Genomic DNA, 17,527 nt, shown 5'->3' with positions numbered 1-17,527 from the left:
TCAAACATGCAGACATCTGCTGTATTCACTTGTCAGGTGCAAGAAGTCTAACAAAAATTGTTCTGGCAAATTAATAGGATTTCCCACCCATCCACCCACGCCCCTCACTACTGAAAGGATGCCTCTACTTAATTGTTTAGGCTAGTAAAAACATCTTCTTTAGAGTTAGAAATGGCAAGCATGAGAATTTTAACTATGGCATCTCGGCCATCATGCTTCCCCTTCTTTCTTCCTACTAAATTTCTTGCTTTTTCATATAAGACAGTCTCATTTTCAGATCTCCATTGATGTGTAGTACAGACATGGTAATTTCAGACAGATCTTTTATTACATATACCAGAAACAGGCAAGTTTTAGTCTTAGCATAAATGATTCTTGGTGGTGCTTTAAGAATTGATTCAATGCGAAGGGCGCTATGTGAATGTAAACTGTTTCAGTGTTGAGCTATTCTTTTACTTTACTTATTGAAATGCATGCACAGCAATTATATATCTGCATTGAGGGCAAAATAAATGCAGGTTTTGTGCAAAGTGTGGCTATTCATATTTAGTGTATTTTAAAACATAGAAAGGTTTAGGCATTGTGACATAAATTAGGTGCTTTTTTCCTAAGCAGCAAGACATCTCTGAAGTACGCTCCTTCTGTCTGTATTACTAAAGCCACAATTTAATTCATATTCTTGTCTGAACTATGGCGGTAAAGAAACATGCAGTTTGATTATGGCTTGCTCTTCAGAGTACTTACTTATATTTTTAGTTCTAAAAAAAAATAATTTTTAACACTGTAAACAACACTTGCGTCCATACTAGAAACAGAAGTCACTTTGAGGTATGTGTATTGTGACTTTGCTTGAGATGTGCAATCTGTGTTTGCCACCATCACCTTCAGTGAATGTTTATCAGAGGGCTGAGAATTTTGTTCTGCAGTGATGTATTCTGAGCACATCTCCTAGTAGAGCTTTGTTTTTTTTCAGCATTGATAGCATATTTTTTTGCCAAAAAAAGTTTGATTAATCTTTTCTTTCACCTTTTCTGAGTTCTTTTTAGATATTAGAATTTTAAGGATATGTTATTTTTCAAAAAAAACCCCCCACACACAACTGTTGTTAAACACTAGTTGCAGGTAGATAGTGAGGCTGAGCTGCTTTGTGCTAAGTTTACCAAGACTGAAGTGTGGGATTGGCGAGGGATACTCTACCATTAGGATATTAATAGAATATATAGTAAAATTTAATTATGACAAGCATATTTATGAGTAGGAGGAAGAAAAATAACATGCTTTTTGGGGGACCCTAGATACAGAGAAAAGAAGAGTTAGCTATGGTATATGCATTTAGTTAAAAACCAGAGGAGAACAGGGAAGAAACACTGGGAGAAAGATCGAGTAATATTGAGAAAATTCAATGGAAGATGAGTGAAAAGACAGAGCAAGAGAATGGATGAGGTGGAGAACCACGGACAAGAGCAAAAGGGGAAGCAAAGTTGATCTGTAATGTGTAAAGAAGGGAGTGTGTGTCTATTTGATGTAATAAATGCGTCTATGCACTCAAAATTAACTGTAAATTCATGCTGGTATGTATCTAATTAGAAAGCTGAGCATCTCAATAAATCTTCAGTATGATTTCTACTTATCAATTAACATATCTGAATGGAGTAGGAGGACAATTTAGTGAACCCTGGGCATTTTCAGTAACAACACCTATTTGTATATAAAATAAATGGTGTTTCTAGCGCCTCTATTGCAACATACAAATAAAGAAATTTTGTAAACCAGGAGGTGGGAGACAATTTATGACTACTACTTCATGTGCAAATTTATCCCCTTCACTCTTTTGATGCCTTATTGTTCTCCTGATCTGTTTATTATCTACTTACGTGCCAGGTTTGCAAACTAGCTGAAGTATAAACTGATTTTGGACTTCATATGTATATGCCACGTATATATGCACATCTGGATTCTGAATTTTTTAGTGAAATCTGTACTATGTTAATGCAAATGACATTGTATAAGAATTTATATTCTTCTATATTTATACACAAACTTGTTTTTAATTCATGTAGAACTTTCTTCAAAATGAAAACATTTTCTTTTGCTTGAACATCACAACTTGTTTCAGCATATGTTAACTGTGACTATTGTTCCTTGTCTAGCCGTACCCCATAAAATAGGGCGGATAATTGATGGAAGTCCTGCGGATCGCTGTGCAAAACTTAAAGTTGGAGACCGGATCTTAGCTGTGAATGGCCAGTCTATTATTAACATGCCTCATGCAGATATTGTGAAGCTAATTAAAGATGCGGGTCTCAGTGTAACTCTTCGCATCATTCCTCAGGAGGGTAAGTCAATGGCCCTTAAAAACAGGAAGAAAATTTTAAGTAGCCTCCAATTAGCTTGAATTATGTCACTGCTTGAAAGAACATCTTTTGTTTCGCTTTCTCAGCTGTAATGTACAGCACACCAAAATTACAGCCTTAGAACCAGCTCAAATAACGTCTGAATTCTTGAAAAGGTTTCTAGTTATGAAAAGGGTATTTAAAACAAACCCGGAGAAAGCTGAGTACTGGAGTCAGTGTTAATGTCTTTTGTAAGAACTGCCTTCTACATGGAAAAGCACCTGACAAGAGAGCCAGGTTGAGTTTGTTCCCTTATATCCTGCTATAAACCAACCAAAAGTTTTGCAAAGAGAGACTGCAAAGGCTGTCACCAGGCACATTGAGCTACCAGCTAACTGTGACAAAAAGTGATGTGAAAGAATAGTTCAAATTTGGTAATTTCCTCCACGTGTATCACCGTAAATGCACAAGGCAGGAAAGAACTGAACGCTAAATTATCTCATTTGTAGGGTGAGGATAAGGGGACAGACTCGTTATTCTGATCATTACTCCACAGACAATCAGTGAATATCCTTTGATGTTGGTTTCATGGGTTTCAGGGTTGATTTCAGGACTTATTTTTAGGTTAGCGATGTGCCATGCTGGTGTATGAATTGTGCCATATTAATGAGGCTGTGGCTTTATATCTCAGCAACAAATACTGATAGAGCTAGGAATGTCACACAGCAAGTAATGTAATTACTTAATGATCCATGCTCCAGTTAGATGACCTTCACCTGCTGCTGCTGCATCTAGCAACAGGACAAGGAAGCGACAGGACAAGGAAATAGCCTGACACTGGCCAGGGACTGCCACTGGGGGAACTTAACTACTCCGTTAAATGAATTCAGTGAAGGCAAAAACACAAGCATACACAAGTTCAGGATTCACACTAAAGAGCTGGCTGCTCTATAATCTCTGGAGGCCCATTTTGCAAGCATCTACAAAGTGTGATGCTGCATGCAGTCCGTGCGGCTTGTTTCTGTCTCCTTGGAACCTGGATTAACTCATTAGCAAATTGCTAGTAGTTCAGTGTTAGAGAGGAATACATTAAGTTACAAGGAAAGCAGAGGTGCAGTTGAGATGCAGTGCTACAAGATGTTCTTGGGTGCTAGTGGTGGGAAACGATTTGTGCCCAAGGCATGGCTTCCCTGCATGACTATGTGACACTGGACACCTCATTTGCCTTCTGATATTAGGTTCCCAGCTTATAAAATTAGAGGAAAAAATCTAATACCTCTGTAATGTACTTTCAGGTGAAAAATACCATATAAATGCAAAGCAGTTTTAGAAGAGCTTAGGATTTGACTATTTCATCCATAGTTATGAGAGTAATGTAGAAATGAGGGACAACATTCCCAGTCTTCATCTCTGAAACTTTGCAATACAAAAGAGACTCACAGATGCAAAATGGGCAATTAAAGCCTTAAGTATAGTAATTACACAGACAAGTATTGCTTATGTCTACATGAGGAATGGTTTGAGTGCAAATATACAAGGTTTTTTGACAATTAAGCCTAATTTGAAAAGATTTTTAATAAAGTAACCAAATTTTTTTAAAATTATTATGAGCATAAATTAAATAAGTAGAGAGCCATTAGAAATGTGCAGTCATAGGGGACAAACTCACATGTTAAAAAATAAAATAATTCAAAATCCAAACTAGATTCAAATATTAAACTAGGCAAGATCTGGATCACACATCGCTGTTGCTGTTAGGGATGCTCAGCCATATGCCTGTCCATTCTGGATGCTTTGCACTATGCCACACTGGCCTCACTCATTCTGTTGCAAGCAGGAATAAAAAAATATAATGTGTACCTTTGCTGTTGATAATGTGTGAGCAATTACTTCTGCAGTGCTCTGTCTTCTTGTGGGTGGGTCTTTCTCATTTACGCTTCTTAACAGGTAAATGATGAGCAACATAACTGCCAGTGTGTCAGGAGAAATATATTCAATATGAGCCCAGTGCCAAATGTGTCTTCCCCCAAGTGCAGTGGGAAGCCTGAAGGAAGATTGGCATCCTTTATTTGTAACAAGGCCACATTTCCTACCCCAGCTTCTCTGTCTTTTTTAATTTTATGCTGTTTGGAAAGAAGGATTCTGGTTTTCTGCAGTGTTTCAATATGAAACCCTCGTCATTTGGCACAATACAGTGAAATAAAACATCGGTTTAGCTGGTTAGTCAGAATTTATTGAGATTGGCTTTACTGTTCACAGTTGCCAAAGATTTAAAAAAGATAGGAAACTCTTGCTGAACTCCAAGAGAGCAGGAGCTAACACAAGCACACCAGTGTTTTAACTTTTGTGACGACAGTCTGTCATCCCATAACAGTGGTGAAAACAGTAAAAATTATATTAATTTTTTTAAATATTTTTTTTCAAAATGAAAAGTATTTCAAGTATCTAGAAGTTATGCTAAGACACATGGAGGACAGGGAGGTGATTTGAGACAGCCGGTATGGCTTCATCAAGAGGAAGTCCTGCCAGCCCAACCTAGTGGCCTTCTATGGTAGAGTGAATACATCAGTAGACAAGGGAAGACCTATGGATGTCACATATCTGGACTACTGTAAGGCCTTTGACACAGTCCCCCACAGCATTCTTCCCTGTAAATTGGAGAGATACAAATTTAATGGGTGAACTGTTCAGTGGATGAGGAATTGGTTGATCCAGCAGATAGTGGACAGCAGCTCAGTGTCCAGATGAAGATCAGTGACAAGTGGTGTCCCGCAGGGGTCCATACTGGGACCCGTGCTGTTTGATACTGTAGAGGAATTACAGAGGAATGAAGGCGGGTTAATTCACATTGATAATATACAGCTGTGGGCTGGCTTCAGGGGCGGTGGGTTGGCTGACGTGGATAATGTGCAGCTGTGGCTGGTTCCTGCTAAGTAGTTAAATAGCTCTAAGGGGTATGGAAGAGGAGCATGGGATGAAGAGTGCACTGGGAGAAGCAGAGGGAGGAGAGAGAGTGCCCTGGATGTAGAAGAGACAAGAAGCAGAGTGGACTGGCTTGAAGAGGCTGAAGAAACAGCACGGACAGTAGATGAACTTTTCAAACCTTGTGGGGGATTGGTGGCCGTGCTGAGGCAAGGCACGGGAACTATTTATTGAAGTTAACCTGGTATGGGGTGGTAAAAGCCTTGTTGCAGCTGGCTAGCTTTGAGAGTGCTGCAACATAATACCGTCGTCAATGACAGTCAGTGGGATTGAGTGCATTGGAGAAGAGAAGGCTCCAGGGAGACCTTGTTGCAGCCTTTCAGTACTTAAAGGGGGCTTGTAAGAAAGACAGGGACAAACTTTTCAGGGGGGCCTGTTGTGATAGGGCAAGGGGTAATGGTTTTAAACTAAAAGAGGGTAGATTCATGCTAGATATAAGGAAGACATGTTTTACAATGAGTGGTGAAACACTGGAACAAGTTGCCCAGAGAGGTGGTAGATGCCCCATCCCTGGAAACATTTGAGGTCAGGCTGGATGGGGCTCTGAGCAACCTGATCTAGCTGAAAGTGTCCCTGCTCACTGTAGGGGATTGACTAGATGACCTTTAAAGGTCCCTTCCACCCCAAACTATTCTATGATCAGTGTTTCTAAGCTTTAAAAGAAAACATTAAACATGGAAGCAATTTGCCTTGTTCAATTGGGTTTTAAATAATGGAGGTGTCAACCAGAGTTATAGAAGTGACCAAGATTGCAGATACCACGGACTATCAAAAGGTGCACATTAGGTTCATATGTCTTAAAATCTAATTATAACCCAAGAGAGTAAAAGCGACAAAGCATAAATATTCAGAGGTAGTATGTGACCAGAAATTATTATTGTCTACCTTTGCCCTTTATTAAATGCCGTGCTGTGACAGGTCTTTAATCTCCAGCTTCCCCTTACACAGAGCTGAACAGCCCAGCCTCAGCCCCCAGCTCGGAGAAGCAGAGCCCCATGGCCCAGCAGCACAGCCCCCTGGCCCAGCAGAGCCCTCTGGCACAGCAGAGCCCCGTCGCCCAGCACAGCCCCGTCACCCAGCCACCACCTCCGCAGCCCCTCCAGCTGCAGGGGCATGAAAACAGGTAAGAGCAGCTCCTCCAGCTTCTGCCTCCTGTAAGGACCACAGGACACCCTTGTGCTGGGTCTTTATGCTGTTTCTGGCAGCTGTGAGCCATCACTTGCGGGGCTTTGAGAGGCCACGGTCCCATGATTACACTTGCAGGGCATGAGTTGTGTGTGCCAGGGTGATCTGCAAGTCTTGTTCAGGTATGAAACACGTTGTTATGACAAGAGTCTAGCCAACCTTTCTCAAACATCCATCGGGATGCTTGCCAAGGAACTAAATACGGCAGTATTCCTTGCTAAGTTTCGTTGCGAACATACTACTTTCATATATCACTACAACTTACAAAATACAGGTATATCAGTACCTGATTGTGAGATAGCCTTTGTTTTCATTATCTTACTTTTTTTTTTTTTTCCCTATTAGAGTTCCGAGGTCAGGAAGATATTTTTATTAAAGGTTTTGTCTATAGTCTGTCATTTTCTCATTTCCCAGCCAATTTCTCATATGCAATTTATGCATATGCATTGATAAATTTATCAGTAATGGAAATTAAATGGTAGGGGGATAGAAATCTGACCAGCTGGTATTAAAAGCTGTATATATAAAAAGCATGCTCAGGCTGTGGGATGATACAACTTTCTGCGATCTCCAATCCACACTATTTAGTATTTGCATTAATTTTGGGCATGTTAAATGAGGCTGATTACGCTGACTGTCTTTATGCTAACCTTGAATAACCAACATACTTAATCAAGAACATTTTCCCCAAATAATAGATGCTCCTTACAGGATTGTAACTTTTTGCTTCTGGAGATAAACGTGAGTTCAGTTGTGATGTAGACACTATGCCCTCTAATTCTCCTTGCTTAACAGATGTACCACTTCTACTTGCCCGAAATCATTTTCTCTCAATTAGTCACACTTGGCAAATTTTTTTGCCTTGTATTTCATCGAGTAAATTTTCCAAAAGTCGTCATCTCCTAGAAGACATATGTTTCTGACAAAATCCAATGCAAAGCTTTGACAAAAATCTCTCTGTGCAGCTGTAAGTCAGTATTAAATGTCTGTTGAATTGGGAACTTTCAGAGAGGACCAGTAAACTACTAATTAAAGTTCCAAAAAGAAATTCTGGAATAGTTGGACTGAAAAGCATAAGCTATAATTGGTCATGTCACCACTTACATATTTAGCAAAAATTATAGTGCCTCCACGTGTAAATAAAAGCATCTTCTGAGATACTGCTGTGGTGGTGTATTGGGAACCTGCCTAAGGATGACTTTTATGCCAGAAAAAGGTCCGTTATTGCTAGTTCATATAGTATCATTATTCAATAGATTTTATGTCAGATTACAGCTTGTTTATATAGCCATGTACATTGTTTCTGAATCAAAATGCTATTAGATATCTACAACCCTTAGGCATACTAGCTAGTATTTTTACTTCAAATATGAATAAGGCTCAGTATCACGGTAAGCCTGTTTGTTCTCCATCTTCTTTTAATAGCACCATGATACTGAGTAAAGAAAGAGGATTGCATGTATACATGCAGGTCTTATTATAGATGTCATGTAGAGGTTTTAAAAGAACATGTGGCAGCAGGCTGCTTTCTCAGAAGAGTCAAATGGAAATAGTTCTGATATTTTTGTGTCTGGTTAGACATTCAGCTAATTAAAGCTAGTGTGTAGGAAGATTTGCCATAGTGTTACTGTAACTGCACTAATAAAGTAATGAATTTTTGAAACCTGTCTGAAATATTTTGAAATGTTTAGATTATCTTTTCATAAAATAAATTAGCATGATCAAAAACAATGCTCTAATTTTTTTCAGAATGTATTTTTTTTAATACTAAGTACATTTCAAAACCCCTTTCATAGTCTGTATGTGTCCGTGTACCTGCATATGTACATGTACATGGTCACTTGATCGACTGAAAACTTTCAGACAATTATTAAAGCGGAGTTTGAAATGTGTATTTCCTGTATAGGAAAAAAACATTTCCTTTGGCACCTAGGCAAGAATGTAAAAATGTCCGCTAAGTGAAAACTTTTGTTAAATCTAACTCAAACCACTATTATAGAATCACCTTGCTAAAAAGCTTCAGGACTTCCTTCGTGCCCATTCAGCAGGTTACACAGCTGAGGTACAGAGGTTTGCAGTAAGAAATAGTCCTTACTTCACCCTGAAGTGTGAAATGACATTACACACTGATTAGTGGTAAGGAAGCTACTCATTCCCATCTAAGTGAATTAGTTAAGTAGTCACTGTGTCACAGAAAGTCACTTTTTCTTTGAAATATTAGGCCTTATCTTCCTGTAACCAGTTACCAATTAAAGCAATATTTTTCTTGTTATCAGTTCTTGTGCTCATTTTGGCTGAGATGGAGTTATTTTTTTGGATTTGTTTTATTAACAGATGTGATATTTTAATGAAAGGTTTTCTTTGATAACTAGTACAAAGAATGTATCCTTTTTTAACCTTAAGTAGTTCACAAGAATAGTTTGTCAATGAAACGGAGGGGCTTTAAATGTCTGCACTGATGTTTTATTTACTCTCTAGCAATCTCAGTTCTGGAAAAAAAGCACTTTATAAACTCAGCGCATTATTTCATAGCGAGTATTTTGGGTGTTCTCACATGCACATTTGTATTCCAAGTAGGCAAGATAAGTGGGAATCAAGATGCTTTTCCTGTTCCTTTGAGCCTAATCCTGATCTCACTGATACGACCTGGAAAATTGCACCGTATGACCTGCGGGAAAATGGCTTATGTTCATGGTTTCAAAAGCACTCACTGTTTTTGGATGCCTCAACTATTTACCCTTGAAAGTTTTTGCTTCTCTGTGAAAATTTGGTTTATGCGATTTTGTAGTCAGGCAGTTTGCTTTAACTCCTCGATACGGTGTGTAACACATATTCTTTATGTTCTGCCACTTTCTGAAACGACATCATTTTGCCTTTCTCAGTTATAGGTCAGAAGTAAAAGCCAGGCAGGATGTGAAACCTGATATCCGGCAACCTCCATTTACAGACTACAGGCAGTCCTCAACAGACTACCGACAGCCTCCGCTGGACTACCGGCATCCTCCGGTGATGGACTACCAGCAGCCACCTCCTCTGGACTACAGGCAGCCACCCTTGATGGATTACAGGCAGCATTCACCCGACACTAGGCAGTACCCTCTGTCAGAGTACCGGCAGCCCCAGGTACAAACTGAAATACTTAGAGCATAAAAAGAAAGTGTTAGGATCCATAGGGAGAGATCATGTATATCAGTAAAAAATACTACATTATAGAAGAAAAAGGCACCTTTCTTGTTTTTTACTCTGAGTTACTATCTCTCTCAATAGAGAGATAGAGTTAAATAGAGAGTTAAAATAAAAGTTCTAAAATAAGCTGTCTTTGCATCACCAGAGGAATTTTTTTGTTCCTAGGAACACATTACAGTCATCAAACAGTTGTATGTGCTTAAGTCAGACTGCATTTCTACAGCATAGCTGAAAACAAAGATTTTAGCTCATCTGAATAAATAGATAAATAACTGTGAATCCTTACCGATAAAAACACATTTCTGTTGGTAATAGCCTGGATGAAGAGAAACTAGCTTGTGCAACAAGTTTCTTTGACATCAGGCATGATCTTACAAATTCAAAGAAATAAACAGCAGATGAAGAGTTACGTTAAGTTGGACAAGACTCGGCTGATGACAAATATTTACTGACAGCTCTGAAGGTTTGAAGAATTAACCCGAAGTTCAGACTTTCAAAAATCTTCCTTTCTCCTTACATAAAGGCAGAAAAAAACATAGGTCAAAAATATATTAAATAAGAGACTGTAAAATTCTGAACACTATATGATGGAACCATATATAGATGGTCTCTATGTCCATATTTTTGAAGCCAGACACACAAACCATATCAATGAAAATATCCAAATTCTTAAGTGGGATCCAGAGAACCCTGAAAACGTTATGCATTTTAGCATCTAACTAGCAAATCCCTATCCCCATGTGCATACCCTATAAGATGCTTTTTAGCATCTGGAGAGATGCCTAGACTGCTTGTTTCTCACCATCTCCAGTTTAATTCTCTAACCACTGGTCTACACAGCCCAGGCTTGCTCTTGTTTTTCTCCTGGTCGCATGGCTCTTGCGCTCGTGGCTGCCAACGGATCAGAAGTAATAGAGCAAGTTTCCACCCAGACCCCTCTACGGGGTGGCAGTTAGGGTCCACCAAGGGAAAATGGTAAAGACAAATCTAAGTCTCTGCAGGACACAGAAAGGGTGAAACAAATCTACTTCTTCCCTCCTCCTCAAGGCACATGTTTTAACCAGAGTGAAAAGAGTCGCTGTACTTTGTGAGTCCATGCAGTCCAGCATGCTGATCACGTCAAGTTCTGCTGGGAATTTAAGAAGTGTCTCTCTTACTAATTTTTAATCGTGATGATGTTTATACAGGAACTGCCTGTCACTTCACTTGCCAAATCAGCACTTCTGCGTAGACATAAGCACTTATACTCGGGTGCCGTGAAAGTATTGAGGGTGAATATGGAAACCATCTAGAGAGCTTTTGGTGTCAGGCAGCTGCTGGAAGTTGCCCTTTCAGGGTGGTTTTGGACTTAGGCATTTACATTTTGCTAAAGTCACTTTTCAGAAACTGCCAAAGTCTGTCAGTGCAGAAGTGCACTTTGAAGGTCCCATTGCTTATATCAATTGGACAGATGAATTTTTTTGGAATCTATACCATGACATTCATATGGTTAATTGTCTTTCATTTTGTATTTGTCTATACAGGACTTTGATTATTTCACCGTTGATTTGGAGAAAGGAGCCAAAGGTTTTGGGTTTAGTATTCGAGGAGGAAGGGAGTACAAAATGGATTTGTATGTGCTGAGGTTAGCAGAAGATGGACCAGCAATAAGAAATGGAAGGATGAGGGTAAGTAAAATGCATTGCAACAATTTTTTTAAACATTCGCAGATATGTTTGGTGATGGAGTCAAAGGGAAAGTAGTGTTTTCATCTCTAATCAGGTTTTAAGGAACCAATGCCACATACCTCTTTATATATACTTGTTCTGTAGGAGTTCAAGTAGTCGAAACACGTAGCAGTAGGTCTGTGTAGTTTTGTTGCAGAATAAATATATTACTTCTTGTTGATAACAGCTTTTACTGTATTATACATTTTTTCTCCTTATTCTTTCACTCATATCTAAGCAACTTAAAAATCTCTGACAAAAATTTTGATGTTTCTTTGATAATAACATCAGCATAATTAACAGTTACGTCTCTAATCACAAAAGCAAAGGGATAGCTATATGACATTTATTGGACTACTATGAAACCTAAGACTTGGTCTGTGTTATTTTACTAATTTAATCAAATTACCTTCATGTTGTTTCCTAATTTTATTTATTCAGCCTTGTTTGTAGGGATCAGTTGTCACTATTTGTCTGCATAGGTCTTAGTGCATTTGAGTCCTGTATTGGTAGAAGTCATAGTAACACTATGTTCAAATACTGAATCTAAAAGCATTCACTTTAGAAATTCCATGATTAAAAAAATGTGTTCTGTGTAGAAAAAAAACTAATAAAAAATAGGTGGGTTTAATATCTCCAGTTGTGCTAAAAAGGAGGTAAAAACTCATCAAGGGTTGTGATAGCTTGCAGAATACAGAGTACACAAAAGGAAGGAGAGAACATAGGTGAGACTGCCAAGAGTCAACATAAAAAATTGTTTATGTATCTAATCAGTGCAGCCTTGTTGAACCAATATTTAATTATAAAGATGGGCAACAGAAAATGTGTTCTGTACAGGAGTAATGGCAGATCTTGCAAATGTCATGGTTGTTACTCAGGTTCCATTTCAAGATCTTAAGAGTCTCATCAAGTTTGACTTAATACAGAAAAGCATTGCCACCCATCTAAATATACAGTCAGAGACTGCTTCAGGTCACTCGTAACTTGCTCGCTTTGTAGAGCTGTAGCATTCCATTAGTCCTCAGGCATACCATGGAGCGCAAGCCCCTGGCACTGGGAGCTGGAGTAAGGGAGCCACGGCATAAACAGTCCCTGGGACCAGGTAGCCAGGTTGGCAAGCAGACAGGCAACTGGTAACTGAGAAATACTCCCAGAGTATTTGTTGTTTGAAATAGAGATTAATTCATGCTGCAGCTAGAACTTTAACTGAAGAATGTCTTCTCCAGTTAATGGTTTCATACCTTCCTCTATTACTGCACTGTCACAGTCAGCAAGATGTACATTAGCAACCGTAATGTGATTAAAGCTGGAGAAAAAGTTGTGCTTTCAGTAAGCTCTGGAATCTTGTATTTGGAAACACATGGCTAAGAATACAGAACAACAGAAGAACAATGCCTTTGGAGAGGGTTCTTTTCCAATAATAACCTGTATTGGGCAGAAAACTAACCTATTAAACCACAAAATAAAGCTGCACTATCCACTCTGTAAATAGTCTAAATATAAAAAGTGTGCAAATTTTTTTTTTACAAATTTTACAATGAAAGATGTTAATATTTCCAAAAGAACTTATTTTAAAACTTTTTTGTTGATGTAGCCACAATACATAGCCAAGTGTTATTCTGACCAGATAGCTGTAACTAGGTTTTTTCTCCCCTTTAAAAGTGTTGTTCTTTGGAATCAGTTTTACCCTCCAGCCTTGTCACTGAGTCTTGTATTGTATTCTGTTTAACAGCCATTTTAATCTGTCAGTCACAGATGGGTTTGGAACTTGCAAGACTTCTATCTCCAGTGACCTGTAACTGATGGACAGCAGAAGCCCAAGAAAGAGCTTCTTCAAAAGAAAAATAGAAAAACAAAATAAAAAATAATAATTGCTGAAAGGAATAGAGTATATAGGAAGACTAGCGAAGGAAGCAGAGCTCTGTACACCTATCTCCTGTCCTAAATTTAGATCTGCTGCTAATAATACAGGTTTATTCCTATTTATTGGCTGGCACTACCAGTCTGCTTGCTGCAGTTCTGTATCTCTGTTTCGCAGATGCATCTCTATAGCAAAATATGCAAAAATCTGTTAAAGGCTTCTCACTTCACATGGTCTTTAAAGATCAGATTATCTGATCCTAGGCTTTCATCACTGGGGATTGTAAACCATGGTAGGATCTTAACAGGAGCACCTGCAGCTAATAGTTCTTCTCACGATCTGCTTATCTCTGTTATTGTTTTGCTTCCTGTTTCTTCATTCTTGAACAGCCTTCTTTAACTGGAGCCTTACAGGAAAACATGAAACAGGTAACACAATGTGCAGATCATGCTTATAGAAAGAAATAATGCACATAACTCCACCATTAATCCCACTCACCAAGCCAAGCAGAGAAAAATTAAAGCAGTTAAGATTTTAAAAGTAGATCATACAATGAAACATGTTACCTGTAAGGCATTTAGATGTAATAAGTAAACGTATTCCACAAATAACGTTTTTGCTGTCAGTGCAGTTGTAGCCAGCAAAAGCCCTGCTAAATGCAGATTCACATTGATATAAATCTCCCTACTTTACAGAAATAGTAATAAAAAAAGATAGAAAGTACTTTAAAGTAATAGAGCTACATCTATGCTAGTGAGTTTATAAATTTGTGTAATTGAAGCAATGCAATCTCTAACTGAAAACAGCTCCAGGCAAGTAGAAGTCTGCATGTTGTACTCTGTTAGTGGGCACTGCAGAACCGTAGTGATAGGTTGAGCCCAGCAGCTATATTCCACTTGGATACACGTTAAAATATCTGAAAGTCTATCAGCACACATTCAAAAGATTCTGAGATCTAAATACATGCAGAAGTGTTATGCATTACAGACGCAGAGTATACATCTAAAGAAGTAAAAGATAAGATTATAGGAAATCAGATGTAAATAAGGAACCGGTATGGAATTGTCTCTCGTAAAAGAAAGCAGAGTAGATCCATTACTGAGAAAGGTAAGTGTGAAAGGAATACAATATACCGACAGCAGGAGCAAAGAGAAAGTTAGAAAAAGGCAATGGTGAAACAACATGAAGAAAGTGAAACCAAAATTGGGGCATCCATATGAAACTTTCAGTTTGAGTTTCAGCCTTTTATGAACTCCAGTGAAGCTTGGGAGCAGATGAGCGTACAGATTCATAGACAAATACTGGAAGTACTGGCTCTGCCAGAACACCTGAACTTGAAAAGATTGATGGAAGGGAGAATAAGCTTTCACGAAGTTTGTTGCCACGCCACCATTTCCAATCAGAAGTCCTGATCTTCCTTCCCACTGGGAATGGCATGCTAGGCACTTTGTGTTTTTATTGGAAACAAATCCACTGAGGAACACTCCATTTCAGGATTAAGAGATCTAAGATAGTCTTTAATTGCCCTTCATGACTGCTGGAGCTTTTTACTTTGATTTTCTGTGGAATTGTTCTGGCAACCAGAAAGGTGGGAGAGAAGTGAGCTGATGTCATACAGAGTTCATCAGTCTCACCAGCATATTGCTTTTCTACTCAAGGATCCCTTTCTGCCAGCCTATATAGACACTGCGTTATGTCTTCAGGTTCAACAACTTCTTCCCTTAAAGCTTTCACAGGCTTATTACTCTGTTCTTAGTTGTGGCACTTTTACATGCATTGAGAATTTTCTTTGGGCTCATAGACTATGCAGAAAGCCAAAGCATACATCCTAGTTTAACTTGGATTCTTGTCACTAGACATGGGAAGGAGATGTCCATCAAAGGACCCAGAAGTCTACAGGAAGAAGTGTTTCTTCTCATGTGTCCACTGCCTGCATGGTTGATAAATCGTTCTCAACCAGTGTTGGGTAGCCACAGCCTTAAGTGTGTAACTTCATACAAAACCATATGTCAGGTCATATACCACAAATAACTTCAGCAGAATTTTACTGTTAATTCATGGATAAGACATAACGGACATGCCTCACAGAAGACTTCTCTAGGGGGGAACCTCATCGCTACACTGGAAGTAAATATAGATCCCTCCTAATTTGGACATTTGAGCAGAGAGCAAGCTGCAACAGTTAATTCTGAAAAGCCTACCACCACAGAGGTTTACAGAACTTGAAACGTTTGACTCAATACTTAAACTAAATGAATTTTCACAAAGAGCAAGACATCTTACAAACTGGGAGTAACAAAAGTTTCATTAGGTCTAAGGAAAAGACTACAAGGGAAAACAAGACTAAAAGGCAGACAGACTCACTGAGAGCTCTGAGTTCTAGAAATTTATCTCCACCCTTCTTTCTTCCTCAGGATGAGGGAGTACCAGAAATACAAGACTCTGTCCACACCATGGCAAAAAAGGGCTGAATAGGACCATGTCTGTGCTGTGTAAGACTAGGAGGTGTTAGAAGAACCACAAGAAAAGTTTGGAGAATTATTCATGCCTTTGATAACTTATCCCAACCTGGCCAGAGGTCTGAGCATATCAGGACTCCATTTCTCAAGCAATCCTAATATCGGGGGGGGGGGGGGGGGGGATGAGACTAGTTGGGGATGGCAATATTGAAAAATACAGCTACAAGGCCTAGTCTCAGAGTAGGGCAAGGATACGGTGCACACACTATCCATGATGGTAGTACCAAGTTAAATCAGTCACCTGAGATGAGGGACTTAACACAGTCAATGTGGAGCACAGTCCCCACAGCCTTTGAAGATTCAAACCCTACTGGCAAAAATTTTATAGATCTATTTAGATAAGGCTGATGATAACTCATGTTTTATTCTTGTCTCAAGTTGAGGACAATGATCAGCAGAGCTCTGCCAGCAGATCTCTATCCCTTCCCGTCTTAAAGATGGGGAACTACTGACTGCTCTCAGAATTGTTAAGGATGGTCGTAGGGTTTGTAAGACGTGTGAGATGTGATCAACAGATTTCTTACGGCCTTGAATGATATCTCCTGTAGCCAGCATGTTTATTGAAACCATCATCAAACAAAGAGCCTGTGGCTGCAGGCTGCAAAGATACAGAGTATCTTGTGCAAATGGGTTTAGTGAATGTGAAACTCATGAAGAATGAGGGTGAAATGTGCATTTTTATACACAATGTGCATCTGTGTCATTTTGTCACTTTGTGAGTTCCATCCTTTTTTCACATCTTCCACGAAGGTCATACTTCTCATCCCTGACATTTCTAGTTTTATTATCTTGTCAATGTGTTTTTCTCAGTCCATGTACACCAGTTAGTCCTCCCTCTAGCTCCCTCGTATCTCTTAATACTGCATGCTTTTTCTCATTTGCTTGTATATTTTTTCTTACATATTTGCAGAACAGATATCTGAAATACAGGCACTGCAGAATTTTATATCTTTCATGCTTTGCAGTCCTCCTTTGACTCTTCAGTCCTTTTCCCTGTTGCTTTTCCTGCGGTCTGTGCCCCTCTCTGTTTCACACCTGGAGATAAAAACAGGCACACAGGACAGGAAGCTCCTACAGGGTCAGTTATGAGCTCCTGTGTTGTTGCATAGGAATCTGTGCGGCCTTGCTTTATCTGTTTTAGCTTGTGGAGTGAGCAGCAGAGTGATGAGATCTACAGCAGTAACCAACCTATGCTGTGGACAGGTTCACGGCATTCTGCAAACTCACACAATTTGCGTATTTTGTCCTTTCCCATGATAACAGTTTGCACCGACTTTATTTGTGGTTATTCAGGAAACTTCATCCACCTACAGCAGTAACTATTTCTAGCTAAAAAAGAGAGAATTCAGTATTTAAGAGCCAAGGGTCAAAAAAGGCAGGCAGACAAAAGGAGTCTGTCTCTGGAAGGAAACAGAACTGAAGTTTCAAATCATGGAAGGCATAAGCATACTCTTGAAACTGCTGTCCAAAACCCATGTATGAGCACTCAACAGCATTCAAAAATGACATTTCCCTCTTTCTAACTGTCCTAAACACAAGGTCAGGCAACTTCTTCTGGTTTTTTCCTTCTGACAATATGTGTGCATTCATGTTTGCAGTAAGAGGGACAGCACCTGTGAAACTCATACCCTGATACTAAATCCCACTCTTGAGCCATAGGAGACATAATTCTAAGTCCCCTTTGAAAGCATAGAGGCTAGGTTTCTGAACAGTCATATAATAGCTGGCTTACTAACTGTGTCTCCCAGAAGAAAT

The 17,527-nt window shown here is 39.1% G+C and overlaps 1 protein-coding gene across 10 annotated transcripts in view; it reads left to right on the top strand.

The window, feature by feature from the left end:
* The window catches only part of MAGI2 (membrane associated guanylate kinase, WW and PDZ domain containing 2), a 755,449-nt gene that overhangs the window by 701,658 nt on the left and 36,264 nt on the right, over positions 1-17,527 (top strand). For 6 of the 10 annotated variants that reach the window (XM_037389565.1, XM_037389568.1, XM_037389563.1 and 3 more), the window contains 4 exons: positions 2,151-2,336; positions 6,249-6,438; positions 9,383-9,623; positions 11,210-11,353. In XM_037389565.1, the coding sequence (XP_037245462.1) occupies positions 2,151-2,336; positions 6,249-6,438; positions 9,383-9,623; positions 11,210-11,353 (761 nt within the window). The remainder of the gene's footprint in view (positions 1-2,150; positions 2,337-6,248; positions 6,439-9,382; positions 9,624-11,209; positions 11,354-17,527) is intronic. The other 4 variants (XM_037389566.1, XM_037389564.1, XM_037389573.1 and 1 more) reach the window with 1 other exon arrangement.

Source organism: Falco rusticolus, chromosome 5 (genome assembly GCF_015220075.1).
Source record: "Falco rusticolus isolate bFalRus1 chromosome 5, bFalRus1.pri, whole genome shotgun sequence".
Taxonomy (NCBI): domain Eukaryota; kingdom Metazoa; phylum Chordata; class Aves; order Falconiformes; family Falconidae; genus Falco; species Falco rusticolus.
This window is presented reverse-complemented; position numbering and strand designations above follow the sequence as displayed.